We start from the raw sequence: 20,811 nt of genomic DNA on the forward strand, positions 1-20,811 counted from the left end.
TGGTTTATGTTTTTTATTATATGTTAAATCCACATATGTTAAATTGACGGAGTCTCACTCTGTCACCCAGGCTAGAGTACAGTGGTGCAATCTCAGCTCACTGCAACCTCCACTTCCTGGGGTTCAAGAAATACTCCTGCCTCAGCCTCCTGAGTAGCTGGGATTACAGGAATGCGTCACTATGACCAGCTAATTTTTGTATTTTTAGTAGAGACTGGGTTTCACTATGCTGGTCATGCTGGTCTCAAACTCCTGACCTCAAGTAATCTGCCCGCCTTGGCCCCTCAAAGTGCTGGGATTACAGGCGTGAGCCACCATGCCCGGCCTTTACACATCTTTTTACCACCTTTTTTTCCCTGTTAAATGCTTATCATGACTCCGTTATCTTTTCTTACCAATCTTTCTTATCTGAAACCCATCTGACCACCATGCAGAAATACAGTGATAAGAGTTTTACTTGCCTTGAGTTGCTTTAAGAATCAAATTAAGGCTAACAGATTTATTAAATAGAGTCTAATCCTTAATCTGCTTAAAGTAAGTCATTAAATATATTACGTGATTATACTGTAGAATGGACAAGCACAAAGCTATTAGTTTAATCAATTACTATTTAAAGTAAAGATGCTGTGTACCTAGGGAAGTAGTTCTCAAATTTAAATGAGTATAAGTAACTAAAAGAGCTTGTCAAAACTGCTCATTCTCAGGGTTCACTCAAGAGCCTAACTCAGTAGGACTTGGTTGGAGCCCAGTGATCTGTACTTTAATAAGCAGGTAGTCTGTGAATTATATTTTAGAAGACACTGATACAGGGGAAATGGAATCTTCTGTACTTTACCGAGGAGTCTTAGTTCTTAAATCTACCAATTGCTCATTTTTACATCAAAAGATTTACATTCCTATACTGGGGAAATTTATATAAAACCCTTTCCTGTCTTTCCTTTTCTTATTATTAAAGCTCTGAGGTGGTAATTTTAGTTTTACTTAACTAGGGCTTTCAGTAAAAAAGGTAATATAGGCTGGGTGCGGTGGCTCACACCTGTAATCCCAGCACTTGGGAAAGCTGAGGTGTGGGGATTACTTGAGCCCAGAGTTTGAGACCAACCTGGCAAAATAGTGGGACTCTGTCTCTACAAAAAATTTAAAAACTAGCCAGGTGTGATGGCACATGCCTGTAGTCCTAGCTACTTAGGAGGCTGAGGCAGGAGGATCCCTTGAGCCTAAGAGTTTGAGGCTACAGTAAGCTATGATCACACCACCACACTCCAGCCTGGGCAATAGAGTGAGAGTGTGTACCTAAAACAAAAGGTAATACATGCACATGGTAAAAATATTACCAAAAGTAGTAAACAATAAAAAATAAAAAATAAATGTCCTTTCCACCTCAGAATTCTATTCCTCAGATGCTCTCCCCAGAAACAACCAATGATAACCCTCTCATTTTTTTTCTAAGTAAGAACGTAATATTCTAAAGTTTGCCTTTTAACTCAACAATGTATTTTGGAGATATTTCCATATTAACAGTTATGGCTTTTACTTCCTTTTCAGTGCAATATTATTCCATGATATACTCCATCATAATCAGTCCTCTGCCGAAGGCATCCAGGTTACATCCAGCCTTCTGCTACTACAAGCAAAGCTGCACAAACATGGTAATTCTTGCAAACTGATACAGTTTTATACGTGGGCTAATTTTCTATAAGTGCAAATATAGGTGTAGGTTAAAGGACATGTATATTTGGATCTGGTAAATATTGCCAAAGTGTCCTCCAAATAGGATGCCCCAAACTGCTTACATATCTGCAGTGCCTGCTTTTCCCCACATCTCAGGCACAGCACATTATCAATTTTTTTTCATCTTTGCCAGTAAACAGACATCTGTCTGCTATTTTAATTTTCAATCATTTAATTACAATGAAAGTTGAATATTCTCTTGAGTTCTCTCAAGTTCTCAAGAAAGAACTCTTTTGAACTTCTCTTGAGTTCATGCCATTTATATTTCAACTTCTGCAATTGCTTGCTCATACCCATTATCTATTTTCCTACTGAGTTGCTATTTTTCTTATTGATTTCAAAGAACTAAGGAATTACTCATGTGTCTTATTGTTGCAAATATTTCCCAGTTAACTTATCTTTTGAGTTGATTATATAGTATATTCAGTCATAAAGATAATCTAAATCTTTACATAGTCAAATGTATTAAGGCTTTCTTTTATAGCTTCTGGGATTTGTGTCTTAGTTGGAAGTTCCTCTCTCTGCCCTCAGATTCTTTAAAACAGTTATGTTCTAGTGTTTTTATGATTTCTTATTTACATGTAAGTCTTTGATCCAACTGGGGTTTATTTAAGTGGTAAGGCAGGAATCTAGGTTCTTCTTCCTATTTTTTCAGATAGCTAAGCAGCTGTCACAAAATCATTCACTAAACAATTCATCTTTTCTGTTAGGGTCATTTTAAACATAATCCTGCCAGCTGCAAAGAATTTCACAATGGAGTATATTTCTAGAAAATCTATGTTTACTAAAACCAAACTATTTAATATGTTAGTAAACATCAAGTATTATTAATATTAATGAAAATTACACTGAATTGAAAGATAATATGGCATGTGCTGGCACATGTTTACCTATGTAATAAACTTGCACATCCTACACATGCATCCCGGAGTTTAAAATAAAATTTAAAAATATATATGGCATGTGTTATGGGAATCACTATCTATTAAGAGTAGATAAAACTTACTACAAGTTCACCCTCCAGAAGTCCTTAAGTTGTTTACTGGGAATGCAACATAATAATATTTCACACTAGAGTAATAGTGCTCATTGTAATAGAGTGATGCCATTTACAATTTTTTTGTATTATTTCCTTCCAGATCATAAAGGAAAAAATGCTTTATAGTTTGTTATTCCAAGTTTCTCACTTACCTGTTATAAGAGAAATGTGGCAAAATAATTTTTTTCCTGAATTTTCATCAGTACTATGCAGATAGAAGAAATACTGACATTATACAGAAGTAGAACACCATTAGGAAGAACTTGTCAGAATGTTGCTATTCTTGTGTCTTGATACTTAAAGGAGTTAAGATACAGAAAGTCAAAGGTGCAGGGGAACCATTCCAAAAGACTGGGTCAGAAGCTCAAAAAGCTCCGAGTGAAACAAGGCCACAAAAACACAGACTTCTAAATGCTTGTTTCAACACTGGTCTTCCCTGGAATGTCAGATGGAGACTGAAGCTTAAAAGCAATGATCTATAGACCCAATTTGTTGAAAATACATGTTCCAATTGCAGCATTTTCATTTTAACAGCTGCATCATGCATTGTTAATAATACTGCTTAAAAGAAATGCTTAAAGACCACAAAATGAAGTCTTATTTCAAGGGGTTAATTCTTCTATATTCCTTATAGATGAATGAATAAGATTGAAAATTCAAGTTATACATTCTTTTTAAGAATGATTCCCAGAATTTTATATCTGGAAAGGATATAAAGGGATATGAGACTGGAGACAAGTAATAGTATGGATGGCCCAAAACAGAAGAAAGGCTAGCAAAAATATTAATAGGCTTTTTTTTTTTAAGATGGGGTCTTGCAATGTTGCCCAGGCTGGTCTCAAACTCCTGGCCTCAAGAGATCCACCTGCCTCTGCGTCCCAAAGTGCTGGGATTACAGATGTAAGCCACTGCACCTGGCCTTAATAGGCATTAATAGAAAGCAGTGTTGATTTTAAGCTTATATGAAAATCTGTACTTAAAAATCTATGGATGCTTGAAAAAATACACCTCTGGGTGTTCCAAAAATTAAGAGCATCTCAAACACAATAATGAGATTTGTGTTAAAATTTACCTTGGAAGGATGGAAAATTATGACTAGCTTTCCATAGGAACCTAGATGATTGTCCTATTTCCCTTTTAAAATATGAGCCCTTGTACCTTGAATTTTCTAAAATGAGAATGCATTTTGAAAATTCACAACTGAACATTTATTTTGAAACTGAAAAATTCTGTTCCAAAAGAAAGTCAACATCTTGTCCTCAAAATCTACTCTCCCCCACTTCTATGTTCCCCATCTGTTAATGGAATCAACAATTTCAGAGTCCCTCAAGTAAAAATCTCCAGTGTATCACCTCCCATCTCTTTTTCTCACATTCCCGCTCAGGTCTGTGCCATCCTTTCCACTCCCCCAACTTCCCACAGCATGGAATCGTTCTGGACTCCTTTCTCTTACTCCCCACATCTGATCCGTCAGCAAATGGACAAGAATATAATCAGAATATGACCCCTTCTCACCACTCCCACTGCCACCACTATGGTCTAAGCCACCATCATCTCTCACCTGGTTTATTGTACTAGTTTTCAACTTTCCCTACTTATGCCCATGACCTCAAGCTTCAGTCCATTCTCAGTGGAACAGCCTAGCACCATGGCACTCTCAGCTCAAAACCTCCAATGGTTTCCAGCTGAGAAAAAGCTGAGGAGCTGATGTCGTCTTAAAAAATCTGGTCCCACGCTCCCACTACCACCCCATAACTGCTCTGACCTCATTTGCTACTACTCTTCCCATGCCACACCGGCCTCCCTGCCAGGCATACCTGTCCCCCTTCTGCCCTGAACACTTGCGGTTCTCTCTGCATATAATGCTTGATTCCTAGATATTGCACCATCCGTTACTTCTGTCAGGTTTTTATCCCAAAATGGTTATCTTCCCAATAAAGTTTTTCTTTCTGAAAATCTCACCATCCTTCCCTCTCCTTTTCCTATTTTGTTTTACCCTCCCTGCACATATTGTATATTTTATTTATTTATCTAGTTTATTACCAGTCTCCCTGACTGGAATGAAACTACAAGGTGGTAATTTTTATCTGCTTTGTCCTCTACCATATTCCCAATGCCCACAACAGAGCTTGGCACATAGAAGCTCAGTGAATTCTGTTAAATGAATGAATGATCTAATAAACGAACAAACAAAAGAATGACTCCAGCTTGGGGCCCCACTGTATCTTTCCTGGTCTTCTACCAGCAGTCTCTACCCCTTATAATCAATTCTACATATCTCAGTCCATAGTGAACCTAACACAGGTCTAATACTACTGTTCCTCTGATTAAGAGCCTAAGGGGCTTCCTACTATCCAGTGAGGAAAGTACACTGTTAATAATAGAGGATGGCATCAAGATCCTTCAGAATCAAAATACCACTTCTAACCTCATCACTTTATATCCCATTCTTACACCTTCATCTGTAGACCAGTATCTCTCAAACTTGAGGAATTTATGGGTTCTTCTGAAGGGGAAAAAATTTCTCAATGACTCTCAAGGTCACATCCAAGGATCCCAGTCTGAGAAACACTAATTTGAGAAACTGACATCTTGATCAACAAAAAAACATTTTTTTGCAGATTATTACTGGTAAAATAATACTGTATCATAACCAATATAAAAACGAAATGTAAAACCTTCATATACCTTACACTCCCTAAGAATAAATCCATGGTCCCAGTTGCAGAAAGGCTACTATATACAAATAAGACTACCTACCCAACCCAGAAAAGGCCTATGCTTACCCCACTCCATGGCTTCATTCTTGCTATTCCCCCATCCTGCAATACCCTTCCCCTGACTATAGTTAACAACATTCTACTCATCATTCAATGCCTAGTTTAATTACCACCTCCTTTACGAACTCCTCTTTTTGATACCCTCAGCCGAACCTTTTCCTAGTCTCTTGGGGCAATTTTGTATTTCTTCTGTAGCATTAACTACATTATTATATAAATAGTATGTTATATTATTATACTTATATATGGCATGTTATACTATTATTTTCTCATGATTATTGTTCCTCGATAATATGAAGATTAACTTGCTCTTTTTATTTCCACAACAACCAGTATAGTGTCCTCCATATGACAACTAATAAATGTCAATTAAATTAATCATCATATAGCGTCAAAAAAAATGCTTCTATAAATATGACCCTTTACTGATCTTCTTAAAAATTTATACACATAATAAAATGAAAAATCAGGGGAAAATGTTATTTACAGGATTTACCTTCTTTTAAGCATTAAGTCTGATATAGGTATGCATCTTAGACCAGTTCCCAAAACCATAAGGAAGGATGTCAGGAGCACAGTTATTCGGAGACCTAAAATGAAACAAAAACATTAAAATTATTTTCTATTTTCTCTTAAGCCCAATGTTAAAAATAAAGATTATTTTTAGTGAATCATACTGACATTATATGCTAATATTATGGCTTTTCTCTACAACTTTAAAAATGGAATAAAATCCAACCAATTCTACATGCTGAAAATGAAATGATGGGCTGAACATGGTGGCTCACACCTGTAATCCTTGCACTTTGGAAGGCTGAGGTGGATGGATCACCTGAGCTCAGGAGTTTGAGACCAGCCTGGGCAACGTGGTAAAACTCTGTCTCTACTAAAAATACAAAAATTAGCCATGTGTGGTGGCATACACCTATAATCCCAGCTATTTGGGAGACTGAGGCATGAGAATTGCTTAAACCTGGGAGGTGGAGGCTACAGTGAGCTGAAATAACACCACTTCACTCCAGCCTGGAGAACAGAGTAAGACTCTGTCTCCAAAAAAAACGACAACAACAACGAAATAGGAATGTTCATATCAAAGATAGAGGAAGAAGTTCTATTAGTTCATTAGCTCTAATTTTTCAAGAGGAATGTCTAAAATGTACCGTTCAGATATAATACTTAAAATACAGAAAATAATTTTAAAAGACTAGATATTTTAATTTTAGATCTCTAACGGAAAAATGTAATGTAAGCTGCTTATTTAAACAAACTCTTAACTGTCCCTAAAAAGCATTTTAAGGGGATAGATGATTGCTTTAAGTTTTCTCAAAAATGACAACCAGGGAACTACATATTTTATCATAAGCAGAACAAGCTAATACTTGTTAAAGGGTCATAGGAAGTGGTCCTTTAGAAGTCTCTGATTATTAATATAATCACAATCTCTATTTTTTCTTGATTTATCTGATGGTTTTCATTATAGAATAATGCTTAATAATGTTAAAAAAAATCATGGCTTATGACTTTAGAAGACAATGTGGATCAGTTAGTTTTCTCCCCCTTTTATTCCAAATACGACAATTATTTGTTGTATTTATTTATTTAGAATTAATTGTTGTATTCATTTAGAATTATTTGTTGTATTTATTTGGAACAAAATACAACAAAATAATTATTGTATTTGGAATAAAAGGGGAACAAGCTATCTGTGGTTGGTCACACAGAGGGCAAAATATACAAATATAAAAAGATAAGCAGAAATAGACACAATATTCTAGCTATGGCAGAATAATCTAACAGAACTCTGTCTTCCTATTGTTGGAATGCTACACCTCTGTTAATACTAAATTAACATATCTTACTGTTTGTGGCAGCCACATCACACAGGTGGCTCATACTAAGTCTACGGCAAAGGTGGCCACATTGCTTCAAATTTCTCCCAAATCCAACATCACCTTGAAACCACTTCACACAGACAATAGACTTAAACTGATTAATGTAATATTTCTTTTTTCCAGGGCTTTCTCTCTGTCACTCTTTTGGCAGGGGGTACATGGTTAAATGTTTGGTTTTCAAAGAGCTACTCTACTTAAAGGAAATTGAAAGTCAACAAGACTATAATTATGCAGATCAAACACAGCAAAGAAAATAAACTTGAGATCCAGATCAGGCACACACGCTACGTTAAGGATAATTTGTGATATGAACTGAATTACTTTATAATATTTTTATATAATCTGAATATGATTAATACAATTTGGCAGAAGGAATACCATAGGGAACTGTGCTTCTTGGTAACAAGTAATGCATATATACTGCTCATTTACTGCTTCTACTAACAGAATACAGACTTTAAAATCACATTATAGCCATAGGAAACAGAGTGCAATTAATGAAAAGTACATACATGGTCATAAATATCCTAAAATCACAAAATGTTGCTCTTCTAAGGATATACTGGGTACCCTACAAGACACTGAATTTAATTTTTATAGGTTGGGGACCATAAGGCTTACATTCTCCATGATATTTATTTTTTTCTAAGGAGTTTGTTTGTAATTAAGGTAAACAAACACCAAGCAAGTAGTGAGGCACTGTTTATGGCCATATGGTCCAATAACCAGGCTTCCTATTGTTACTGCTGAAGGCTACCATGCTTTACTCAGTTATATTTTTTTAATCAAATTTTTGACAATATAACAGCTAATAAAAACTTTTAAGAGTAAAGAAGTTGTGAAAAACTGCTTATTAAAGCAATCTCTGGCCAGGTGCCATGGTTCATGCCTATAATCCTAACACTTTGGGAGGCCAAGGTGGGAGAAGCCCGTGAAGCCAGGAGTTTGAGACTAGCCTGGGTAACACAGTGAGACCCCCATCTCCACAAAAATACAAAAATGAAAAATAAAGCAACCTCACAAGTACAGTGTGGTGACTTTCTTGTGTAGTTTTAATTGTTGCCAAGTGTTGTTTAATCTATCCCAGTTAACAATCTTGAATAAAATGCTTTCTTCATGTCACTCACATCTTGACAAGCCATCACTCTAAAATTCCATGTAATCAAAAAGATATCAACTCATCAAGGGAGAGGAGTTATGAGGACCTCAGGAGAATAGCCTAACATGGCTTGGGTATTCGTTCCCACTCAGGTCTCATGTTGAAATGTAATCCCCAATGTTGGAGGTGGGGCCTGGTAGGAGGTGTTTGGATCATAGGGACAGATCCTCATGAATGGCTTCGGCCATCCCCTTGGTGACGAGTGAGCTCTTGTTCCGAGTTCACAGAGGACTGCATCCCATCTTGCCTACATGGCTATAGCAGTTCTTCCCTTGCCCTCCAGCATCATCAATTTCCCCCTTTTTATGGAATTGTTAGGATACTGCATTACATACATATGCTTCAATACCTCTTACTGAAAAAAGAAAAAAAAAAAAATCAGAACAAAACCTAAACCTCATTAGCAGCCACATTCTCTCTGGCTACTGCCCATTTCTCTGCTGCCCTTTATGTCATAATTCTTGAAAGAAATGTCCACACTCACTGTCTTTGATTCCTCTCCTTGCATTTTATTTTGAGCTCACCACATCATTCAAGGGAGATGATTCTTTTAGAGGACACCAAAAGATCTCCATGTTGCTAAATCCAGTGCTCTATTCTCAGTCCTCCCTAGCTGGTTCTTTATCTCCCCAATCTCTAAATGTTGGAATGCCCCAAGGCTCAGTCCTCTACTCCTGGAAAGCTCCACCCTTCTCCAGAGATGATCTCAACTAGCCCCACGACAATTTTTATATTTTCCTTGTTTTATACCAACAAGAATGAGCTTGAACCAACCCCATGACTTCAAATACGATTGCAGGCTGACAACTCCCAAACATACTGCACAGGCCTCTCCCCTGAACTCCATAATTGTATATCCAATCGACAGTTTAATCTGTCTACTTGGATATCTAATAGGCATTTCAAATCCCTGATCTCCATGCCATCTGTTCCAAAATTGCTCTTTCTACAATCTTCCATAACTCAGTAAATTGAAGCTCTAGTCTCCTAACCAGTAATACTAAAAAGTTGAGAAACAGCTTTGACTCATCTCCTTCCTTCACATTTTATATCTCATCCATCAACAAATACAGGTGAACCTACTTTCAACACATATCTGCAATCTAACCACTTCTCAGATCCTCCACTACTATCACCTTAGTCAAAAGCCACCATCAGCTCCCATCTGGGTTATTTACTAGCCTACCTTGTCTCCCTGTGCTGGCTCTTGTTCTAAAGACAAGAGCACAGTCATCGTTTTACTCTTCCACACAAAGCCCATCAACAGGAGTGAGCTCTCGTCACCTGTTAATGGCTGACATCCCATTTAAGAATGATGTACAGGGCCCTGTATCTCCTGGCCTCTCGCTTCCTCTCTGACTTCATTTCCTACCACTGTTTCCTTCACTGGCTCTACTCCAGGCACAAAGGCCTCATTGCTCTTTCTTGGATATGCCAGACAAGTTTGGAATCTTTATCTTTGCTGTTCCCTTTGCAGTCTTCTCCAGAACTAACATGTAAAGCGTCGTTTTTTCTTCAGGTGTCTGATCAAATACACCTTATCAGTGACGCCTTCCCTAAACCCCTATGTAAAGTATAACCCCACACTATCACATTCCCCTCCTCCTTTACCCTGCTTTTTCTCCAAAGCATGTATCAATATCACTACGTGACATACTAAATATTTACTTTTCTTGTTTGCTGTCTCGATCTCTTTAGTAGAAGGAGGTTCTGTGAGGGCAATATCCACAGTGCATGGAACACATTTGGTTGCTATCTCCTTGAAACTTTCTTCAGTTAGTTTCGAGGGCACACTGGGTCTTGGCTTTATGATCTCTCTAGCTAGTCCTTTTCTGTCTCTTTGCTGGTAAATGAAAAAGGGTGGGAAGGTACAAACCCATTTTAGGAAGGTAACCAGTCTTCTATGCTAATCAGGCTGGGGCCTGAAGCAGCATAAAGGCCAAACAACCAGGGAGCAATTCAAGGAGCAAGACATTTAGTGCCTTGCTTGAACCTAGGAATTCAAAACCAGCCTGGGGAACATGGCGAGACTCTCTCTCTGTAAAAAATACAAAAAAACAGTTGGGTATGGTGGTGCATGCCTATGGTCTCAGCTACTCAGGAGGCCGAGTTGGGAGAATCACCTGAGCCCAGGGAGGTTGAGGCTGCAGTGAGCTGAGATCGTACTACTGTACTCCAGCCTGAGCAACCATGTGAGATTCTGTCTCCAAAAAAAAAAAAAAAAAAATATATTTTAGTACCCCAGGATGCCACAAGAAAGAATGAACTTATGAAAGAGTATTTGCTTTCTCTAACTGAAAATGAAAACTACTTCCTAATAAAGAGAATTTTAAAATGTATTTTTTACTGCTTCAACCAAAGGAAAATATAAAATTGAATTCACCACATAGTCATAAGAACTATCGAAGAACTAAAGTACCTGATTTTATAAAGTGAATGGGTAGTTTCTAATTTTTTCCTGCCATGGATAGTAGATACGATTATAATAAGAAGGGTGCAAATGAACATTTTTCTACCATTAAAACCAAGGTTGGCTAAGTTTCGGAAATAACATTGAAAAATGCTCCTGATAAAAATAAAAAGAAACTACAAAGCAGCATTTTCCCCTGAATTTAGCCAACCTTGTTAAGGGAATGACCAAGGAATTATCACAGATTGGAAGAAACTAAAGAGAAATAACAACTAAATGCAACAGAGGACCCTAGACTGGATCCTGGAACAGAAGAAAAATACATCAGTGGAAACAAATAAAATATTTTTTCTTTTTAAAAAAAATTATTGTAAGATTAATTATAGGTAAAGTACTTCTTTGGTTTTGTTTGTTTTGAGACAGGGTCTCATTCTGTCACCCAGGCTGTAGTGCAGTAGAGTGGTCATGGCTCACTGTAGCCTCTACCTCCTGGGCTCAATTGATCCTCCTGCCTCAGCCTCCCCAGTAGCTAAGACTACAGGTGCGTGCCAACACGCTCAGATAATTTTTGTATTATTTGTAGAGACCGGGTTTCCTTATGTTGCCCAGGCTGGTCTCTAACTCCTGGGCTCAGGCGACCCAACCGCCTCAGCCTCCCAAAATGCTGGAATTACAAGCATGAGCCACTGCGCCCAGCAGAAATCCAAATAAAACCATTATTTAGTTTAAAAGCAAACAACAAAAACCCAAAGAAAATCTCCATTTGGTAAGAGAAGCCCTTCCTCGGCATCTAGCACACATCATCTGCAAAAGTATTTACTCTAGCTGGAAGTTCTACAGCAGTCAAGACACACCCATCTAGGGCTAGATATCTTTGTTAGAAGGTTCTTCCTTGTATTGCTTTGAGTTACATTCCTTTGTAACTTGACTCAGTCTAGTTCTTCCTCCTAGAACTAAACGTAAGTCCAATTCCTCTTTTACTTGATTTTCACAGTCTATATTTTGCCTCAAGTTTCTTTTTGAAGTTTGACATACCCAAGTTCCCTTCATTTTACACATCATGATTTTTATACCCTTTATCATTCTTGTCACAGAACCTTTAAAGTTCTGCAGCTTGTCAAATGGCCATCTCAGAATCAAGCTCTGAACTAAACACTAATGTACAGCATATCAAACTATTTCACTTCTTGTTTTGGACACTATGCTTCTATGCCTATAACTGCCCTTTCTTTTTTAGCAGCTACTTTACATTGTTGATCATTAAGGAATTCACAATCAACAATTTCTTAGTCTTTTCATACGGATTCCAATGAAAGAATTCCAGTGAAGGAAGGGAGAAGGAAGCATAGCTACTAACATCACCCTGCTATTCTATTATCTTAATAACCAACTAATTTTGAGTGCTAACTACATGCCAGAAAATTGCAATTCTATACCTAACTACACTTGACTTTTGCTGTGGTCTGATGTGTTCCCGTCAAATTTGTATTTTATTTATTTTTCTGAGACGATTCTTGCCCTGTTGCCCCGGGCAGAGTGCAGTGCTGCCGTCACAGCTCACTCTAGCTTCGACCCCATGAGCTCAAGTGATCCTCTACCTCAGCCTCCCAGTGTGCTGGGATTACTTGAGCCACTGCACCCGGCCTCAAATTCGTATTCTGAAATCTTAACCCTCAAAATGATGGAATAAGGAGGTGCAGCCTTTGGAAGGTGATTAGGTTATGCAGGTGGGACCCATGTGAATGGGATTACTGCCAGTAAAACAGACCTGAGAGGGATCCCTAACCCCTTCTTCCTATATCTTATGCTATAGTGAAAAGACCACTGTGTAGGAAGCAGGCCCTCACCAGACACCGATTCTGCCTGAGCCTTCATCTTGGACTTTCCAGACTCCAGAACTGTGAGAAATAAATTCCTGTTGTTTATAAACTACCCAGTTTATGGTATTTTGTTACAGCAGCTCCAGTGGACTAAGACAACCTTCCAAATCTGACTAAGAACTCACTGCAACAAAACTTATAAAAGGTCGAACAGAAACTGTACAAAGTAGCTCCCAAGCACTATTCAACTAATCTAAAATCTTGCACAACAGCCTCTTGAGGGTACACTGTCACTACCAGTCATTTATCTATACTTCTGTGGTAAGAATACCTTGATTCTCAGCCCCATGGCTTTTTTTCTCCTCAGAGAATCACACTGGCAAGTGGTAAAGTGAGATGTCCAGAGTACCATTCTAAGAAAGTACCTTCGCTCATCTGCAAGCTTTATCTGAAAGTCACAAATGTCAACTAAGAATGCCATGTAGTCATATATACACATTTTAAAGCTGCTGAGCACCACTTTCCAGAAACCAAAGTGTCACACTTGTTTTCAAATAGCTCTTCCTGGGCTGGAGTCATCTATTATATAAAACCAACTCATTATTTCCTTACATCTGGGCATCGGCAATGTATTTTCCGACCTTTCACCCTCAACATCCCCAAATCCCTTGAAGTCAAAGCATCAGTCATTTTTGTCAGGTGTAAAACACATACACTGCACGTGCACGCGGATGCTCTGATGTTTACAATGTGTAAAAACTTGAACATTTAGAGATCGCTTAAATCCCTGGTGTTGCATAAAGGGCTTGGATAAAAACATAAATATCTGCAGTAGCCTTCCCATATTTGTCGCTTTGGGGACGGAGGGTTCCTAAGTCAGAAATGGAATGCTAACAACACTCTATCACCTCACACAACCCCTATGCTGGAGCCAAGGGAGGCGGCTGGCAGGCCTGGAGCGCGGGCAGGCGCTTGTTCCCCGAGGAGTGACAGCGTAAGCCGGCGCTCCCAGACCCCTCACCTCTCTTGTCCAGGAGCCACATGAATGCGAAGCAGGGCAGAAAGCCGATGGGCCCCCACAACACGAGCAGCGCGATGTCCCAGCTGGAGAAGCCGTAGGCCTGGCGCGCCGAGTTCTGGATGGGACCCCAGGTGTTCCAGACCAGGCCCTGAATGAACGCCAGCAGCGAGAAGAGCAGCAGCACCAGCCAGCGGCGCCCGTACACCCGCCCGGGACCCGCAGCCGCCGCCGGCAGCGCCGCCGCTGCCTCCCGGCTTCTCCAGGCCGCCCCTAGTCCAGGCCCGAGCCCAGGCCCCAGCAGAGGCTGCCTCTCCTCTTCGCTGCTCCAGCGAGAGCCCATGGCGACGCGTCGTCCGCGAAGCCACTGCCCGGCGCAGCCCAGGTCGCAACCGACTAGCCCAGCGCAGAACCTGCCGGGGCAACAGGAGGCGGAGGCTGCTGTGGTCGCCCTCGGCCTCCCGGCCGCTCCTGGTGCGCCTGCGCGGCCCGAGCTTGGCCGGTGGGGAGGCGGGGCAGGAGGCGGGGAGGCTGGGGTCCGCCCATGCCCGCTGCGGGTGGCGAGGAAACTCCGGCAAGGGGAGAGGAGTCGATTCCCAGTCGGAGGACTGGTAGCGCTGAAAAGGCAGGGGTAAGCACGGCTGAGCCGGGGCTAGGGAAACTCCCAGAAAAGCTGTATTCAGGGAGGTTGGGCTTTAATTTAGACACTTCCTCAAAAAGGAAGTGTCTAAGTTAAATCTTGTGCCTAATAAGCAACTCAGTGACCTGTGGTCACTTAACCTAATGCTTGCTTCTATTTTGGGCTTATTCTTAGTTTTGTTGAGTTAGTAACTTCAGAAATTATAGGCGGAGAAAGGATAAGGTTGAGGTGTAGTGAGTCCCAGGGGATTATCTCATAAAAATCATTTGTCATGTACAATAAGTACTGCCTATTTTTATTTTTTTGTCTTACACATCCAAAGAGGACATTCAAAATTAGTCAGTTTCATTCATATATATGTAAATTTTTTACCCATTTTGTCTGTCACTTAATAGGCGAGCAATGAGAGGTATGACCATACAGTTGGAAGATTTTTGCCCCAAAGTGACCCAGATCCATCCCCAGTGATTATGATTTGACCACAACGTAAACGAAAAGAAAGGTGGCTGTTGATCTCTTTACACAGCTGTTTATTTTGGTATACAAATCCAGAAGCCCGACAGCTGTGGATTAGTGTCCTTGAAAACCTAAGTCAAGCAATTTGGCTCTTCCGGATCGGGAAGTGAGTCACAGGGAACGCAATCACAGGATTCTTTGCCCGAGGTTCGTATTTCCCGGCAGCCACGAAAATCAGGAGTAAGGTTGCCGCCAGAAGGGCAAGAGAGGTGTAAGAAGAGCGTGAACTAGCCTCGCATTCAACGCTGCCAAGAGCGGCTCGCGAGAGCTGACGGCAGAGACTCATCCCACTGCCGGAGCCCCACTAAGCAGCAAACCTTCCTCTAAAACTCCAATCCTCTGGGGTGGAGAAAAGCTGAGGCAGAAAGGAAGGACCTGACTAGAAAAGGAGAAGCAGAAACGAAGCTAAGACTACAGGAAAGAAGGCTAAGGTCCGGGTTAGGTAAAAAGGGCCAAAACCCAGACCACGTGTTTGTATTTCCGCACCCGGGGAATCAAAACAAAGCTGCGTGGTCCCGCCCAGCGTCCGTCACGTGAGCTCCACGTGAGCGTCGGCCTTTCCGTAGGAGCCGGGCGGGAGTCGCCGGGCCTCCTTCCTGTGGTGCAGTTTTGGGTCCCGGAGTTTGGCCCCTACTCTGACCCCACTCCAGCTCAGCTCTGCCTTGGGTTCCCGCAGAACCCGCCTCGCGGCAGCCATGGCAGCAGGCTCCGAGGCGACCATTCCTAAGATCCTTGCAGCTGGGGCTGGAGGGGAGGAAGGTAGGTGCCAGGCTGAGGTCAGACCCTGAGTTCAAACCCAGTGCCAGCTGACTCTCGTGACACCCCTCTTGGGGCCGTTTGCCTTAGCCCCATCCCAGGTTTCTCCGGCCTTGCATTAAACAATGAAGAAAATTCTGTATTTTCTAGTGAGTATTGGATTTTTTATTGTTATAGAGTAGCCTACCAGTGCTGTTTCACGCATAGGGGTATTATTTGTCTTGTTTTATGTTTGCTCATCATTAGCTAAATGGGGGTGTTTTGAATGTTAGAGGGGATTAAAATTAAATTTGTGAAATTGAAGGCAACCCTTGAGGTTAATGGAAGTTATCTGAGGCTTTTGTGAACAGGGATTATGCGCTTTTATTCTGTTTTGGCGAATCCTGGCTTAGCAAGAAGGGATGAGGTTTGGAGGCCCATGAGGCTGAAATCCCTGTTAGTATTTATTGAATGATTGCACCGTGCAGGGCTGTGTTCTGGATATTGTCGCGGCATCCAGAGACTTTTGAATATTTATAACAATACTTTTTACAAAGAAGCCTAGAAAGAAAAAAGAATGACTTACTACGTGGTCACGTGAATTATTCTACTAGTAGTACACTCTGGGAGGGAGGAGGGATCTCAGTGGGGAGAACGTAAATGCTTCGAGGAGGGAATAGTTTGAGGTGTGCCTTTCTGATTGGATGAGATGGTTACAAACTCAGGGAGTGGCGCTGGATTTCAGGAAGTCAGGGAACAGAAAAAGATGGATGTATTTAGGGATCAAATAGTTTGCTGAAGGGGGAGACGCCTATTCCAAGCAGAAGAAACAAATTATAGCTTCCTACTATCGGACCACTTTCTACCAGGGAGACAGTTCTTGACCTTCATCTGTACCTCCATTGCATTGATCTTTCCGTTTTCTACCCACTGCACCCCCTTATCCACAACGTATGTCGCTCCCTTGAAAAATTATCTTGGCCCTTCCTGCACTTTGTTTTCTGACAAAACTCCTACTCTGGATGAACTCAACTTTTTGCCCTCTTTGTACCTGCCCCTATGCGGCTGAACTTTGCTGGAAAAAGTCCTGCACAAATTGATGACAGTATAAAGCGGAAGTGGCCAAACTCTTGAATATTCACTTAGGATGGGCTTGAGATCCTTCTGATACTGTTTCTCTAGTGAGCCTACTTTCTAACTTTCTCCAGTGACAAATCCCCAAACTCTATAACCTCTCTCTGCCTCTTTCTTAATTTCGGGTAATGACTGCAAGTCAGGTCAATTCTGCATCTAATCTGTCTACTTTTTTCCTCCTTCACTATCACACCCAACTTCAAATCATCCACATTTTCTCACCTCAACTATTACTGTATCTTCTTGACTTAGGTCTCTGTTTTCTATTTTGTGCCCCTCTAATCCCTTCTTCATTCAGCAGAAAAAAGTAACTCATATAAAATTCTTCAGTGAATTACATTGCCCTTAGAAGTTAGAATAAAATCCAGACTCCTAACCGTGGCCTATAAAAATCCTTGGTCTGGGCTTTGCTGATGTCTTTAGCAGGATCTCTTGTCGTTCACCTCCCCTCCTGCTTTTCACATAGCTGGCTTCTTAATCTTTAGGTTTTAAAGTATGTCACCACCAGAGATCTTACCAGACCAAACTATCTAAGACAGGCACTGTGATTTCTCTTGCACTCTCTAACTCTAGATGTTCTGGAATACAGCATCCTGCTTCTGCCATTTTACTTATTACAATCTGTATTTATTTATTTATTTATTTATTTATTTATATTTATTGAGATGGAATCTCGCTCTATAGCCCAGGCTGGAGTGCAGTGGCGCAATCTTGGCTCACTGCAACCTCTGCCTCCTGGGTCCCAGTTCAAGCAATTCTCCTACCTCAGCCTCCCAAGTAGCTGAGATTACAGGCATAAGCCACTATGCCCAGCTAATTTTTGTATTTTTTAGTAGAGACAGGGTTTAACCATGTTGGCTAGTCTGGTCTTGAACTCCTGACCTTGTGATCCACCCACCTTGGCCTCCCAAAATACTGGGATTACAGGCGTGAGCCACTGTACCCGGCCTGTAATTATTTATTTTTTCCGTTATATCATAAGTACTTTGAGGGCAGGACCTATGTCTCTTTCATTCACCACCATGTGCCCAGCTGCAAGTACAATGACAGGCACATAGTTGGCACTTGCTACATGTTTGCTGAGTGAAGGAATAAAGGCACTCCATGCCAAATCCAGAGGCAAAAGGAGAAAGCATGGCATGGGCCAAGAACTGAAAGAAGTCGATGTCAGAAGTGGTAAGAAAAGAGGTATCCTGAAGGTTACCTTATGCCTTGTTAAAGAATCTAGACATTAAGATAGTAGGAAGCCTTAAAGAGCTTTAGGTGAAGGAAATAACATGATTAGATTTGGTTGTAGAAAGAGCACTCTGGCTGAAGGGTAGAAGATGGATTGGAAAGAGGAAGACTGGGGGACAAGGTACTTAAATCCCTTTGAGCCTCAGTTTCCTCCTCTGTAAAATGCATGATTATTGTGAAGATTAGAGTTAATATGTGTAGATTATCTAGCATAATATCTGGCAGGAATTAGATTTTCATGAATGGTAACCATTTTTATTATTAATAGAAAGTGCCAGCCTTGGTGACTAAAGTTGAAACTGAAAGAAAAGAAATTAGAGATGTTATATAAGAGAATAAGGAAAATAAATACATTAAATAAAGTCAAGTGAAAGGGTCAGTACATTCAGTACAGTGATAAATACAATGGGAGTCATAGAAAAGTTCATTTAAAAAATTTTTTTGTTTGTTTTTTATTTTTGTAGATACAGGGTCTTGCTGTGTTGCCCAGGCTGGTCTCAAACTCCTGGCCTTAAGTGATGCTCCCACCTCAGCCTCCCAGAACACTGGGATTTCAGGCATAAGCCACTGTATCCAGCTGAAAAGTTCATTTTTGAACAAACTTATTCTGTTATCAACAAATATTTGAATGGCACATTGGTAAACAGAGACCTTTTTCATATGGTGAGACAGAAGACAATCTTTGCCCTGAAATAACTTATAAATATCATTTTTGGCAATAAAGACATAGATAAAAAGAACCATAGTATGACATATATCCAAAAGGTCAGATGTAATTAGCTGGGATATAATACTCAGTATTATACACATTAAGTACTTTGGAGGCTGAGAAGATAAGGAACTAATAGAAATTGGGTTGGTTTGTGCTTCCTAGGATATTTTCTTGAAGATGAGCCAGGAGAGGAGACCGATTCTACTAGAGTAGAAATAGTGACAGAGAACCTGGGTGAAAAAGAGGAATACTTGTATCCATTGAGTCCAGAGAAGAGCAGGGTGAAAACAGGAATGTTGAAGTGAAGAAGAGGAAAATCTTTGGTTTCAATCTTCATAGAAAAATAGAGCAAGGCACCACAAAAGTAAGAATGTAGAGAAAGGTACTAGAGATTTGAGGTGAAGAATGAGCCAGGCATGGTGACGCGTGCCTGTAATTCCAGCACTTTGGGAGGCGAGGCAGGCAGATCGCTTGAGCTCAGGAGTTTAAGACCAGCCTGGGCAACCTAGCAAAACCCTGTCTCTACAGAAAATACAAAAATTAGCTGGGTATGGTGGCATGCGCCTATAATCCCAGCTGCTTGGGAAGATGAGGCACAAGAATCACTTGAACCTGGGAGGCGGAGGTTGCAGTGAGCCAGGATCGCACCACTGCACTCCAGCGTGAGCAACAGAGCCAGACCCTGTCTCAAAAAAAAAAAAAAAAAGAAACTTGGTTGCCATAGGGTTGAGTGTGATTAGAAGTGATAGGAGTGTTACTGTTTGGGAGCAGGAAAGGGTAACCTGTAGAGGTGAGCATAAAATTGTGAAACTGATCACCTTATTTTGAGACTCTTTCTGGTTATGCTCAATAGCTCATTATATAGAAGTAGAGAAAATGAGTGCTTAGTTTGAATAAAGTTTTATACATTGCTAAAAATCAGGTAGTCTTATTCAGTTATTTGAAAAAAACATTTGCTTAGCATCATTTTATGCCAACCACTGGACTAACCTCTAGGGAGATAAAAGTAAGAGTTTTACCTTCAAGAATGTGATATTGTTTGTTTGAAATAACAGCTTAGAAATTATTAAAAACAAACATGAAACTACTTATTGTTAATTAAGAATCAATTTAAATTCTGAATGTGAAATGTTACTCCCAGGATTGTACATTGATTGGAGCATTCAGTGAAATTAAAAATAGTAGTTATTTGACTGTGATTCTGTCTTTCAAACTGAGGTTGTTATATTTCTTTCTATTGGGCTACTTTTTAGTATTTAGTTATAGCCAAGATTATGCCGTGATGGAGAGAAGAATGTGTTAGTAACTCTTCTTCCAGTGCCTCCCAAGGAAATATCTCATGTAGAGTTGTAAGGAATTGATTTTCAAATAGAACTAACATTCCTATGTAACTGGATTTACTCTTTTTCGGTTAGAGACACGTACTCACCATGTCATTTTTGTTCTCATCTTTAAAAGGGGCAAAGGGTGGAGGAATTTAAAGAAAATCAAAAGCCTATGTTATCTCAAAAAGTAAAAAATTCCCGTGTTAGGACCTATATGTAGTTCATAAGGTAGGTAAAATTTTTAATTTCACTGAATGCTCAGTAATGATGAGTATCAGAAAAACAATACTATTTGTTTTATTGTGGTAAAAACACATAAAATTTACCACATTAACTTTTTTTTTTTTTGAGACAGAGGCTCACTTTCTTGCTTAGGCTAGAGTGCAGTGGTGTGATCTTAGCTCACTGCACCTCCGCCTCCTGGGTTCAAGCAATTCTCCTGCCTCAGCCTCCCTAGTAGCTGGGACTACAGGCACCTGCCACCATGCTCTGCTAATTTTTGTCTTTTTGGTAGAGACGGGGTTTCACCATATTGGCCAGGCTGGTCTCGAACTCCTGACCTTGTGATCTGCCTGCCTCAGCCTCCCAAAGTGCTGGGATTACAGGCATGAGCCAGTGCACCCGGCCATCCATTTTTAAGTGTTAGTAGTGTTAGTTATATTCA

General features: G+C 40.3%; 2 protein-coding genes across 9 annotated transcripts in view; one reads left to right on the forward strand and one right to left on the reverse strand.

Annotated features, from left to right (window-relative positions):
- The window catches only part of SLC49A4 (solute carrier family 49 member 4), an 82,693-nt gene extending 68,501 nt beyond the window's left edge, over positions 1–14,192 (reverse strand). The window contains exons 1-2 of the mRNA XM_012476221.2: positions 13,853–14,192; positions 6,047–6,140 (exon numbers count right to left, since the gene is read on the reverse strand). Coding sequence (XP_012331644.1) covers positions 6,047–6,140; positions 13,853–14,192 — 434 coding nt within the window. The remainder of the gene's footprint in view (positions 1–6,046; positions 6,141–13,852) is intronic.
- A 1,224-nt stretch (positions 14,193–15,416) lies between these two features.
- HSPBAP1 (HSPB1 associated protein 1) overlaps positions 15,417–20,811 on the forward strand; it is a 54,963-nt gene continuing 49,568 nt past the window's right edge. For 3 of the 8 annotated variants that reach the window (XM_021673973.2, XM_021673974.2, XM_021673977.2), the window contains exon 1: positions 15,771–15,910. Coding sequence is in view for 2 of the 8 variants with exons in the window: in XM_021673976.2 (XP_021529651.2) it covers positions 15,701–15,764 (64 nt within the window). In the remaining 6 variants the exon portion in view is untranslated. The other 5 variants (XM_021673975.2, XM_021673976.2, XM_021673969.2 and 2 more) reach the window with 5 other exon arrangements.

Source organism: Aotus nancymaae, unplaced genomic scaffold, assembly GCF_030222135.1.
Source record: "Aotus nancymaae isolate 86718 unplaced genomic scaffold, 86718_ANA_hifiasm-v0.15.2.pri h1tg000062l, whole genome shotgun sequence".
In the NCBI taxonomy this organism is placed as follows: Eukaryota; Metazoa; Chordata; class Mammalia; order Primates; family Aotidae; genus Aotus; species Aotus nancymaae.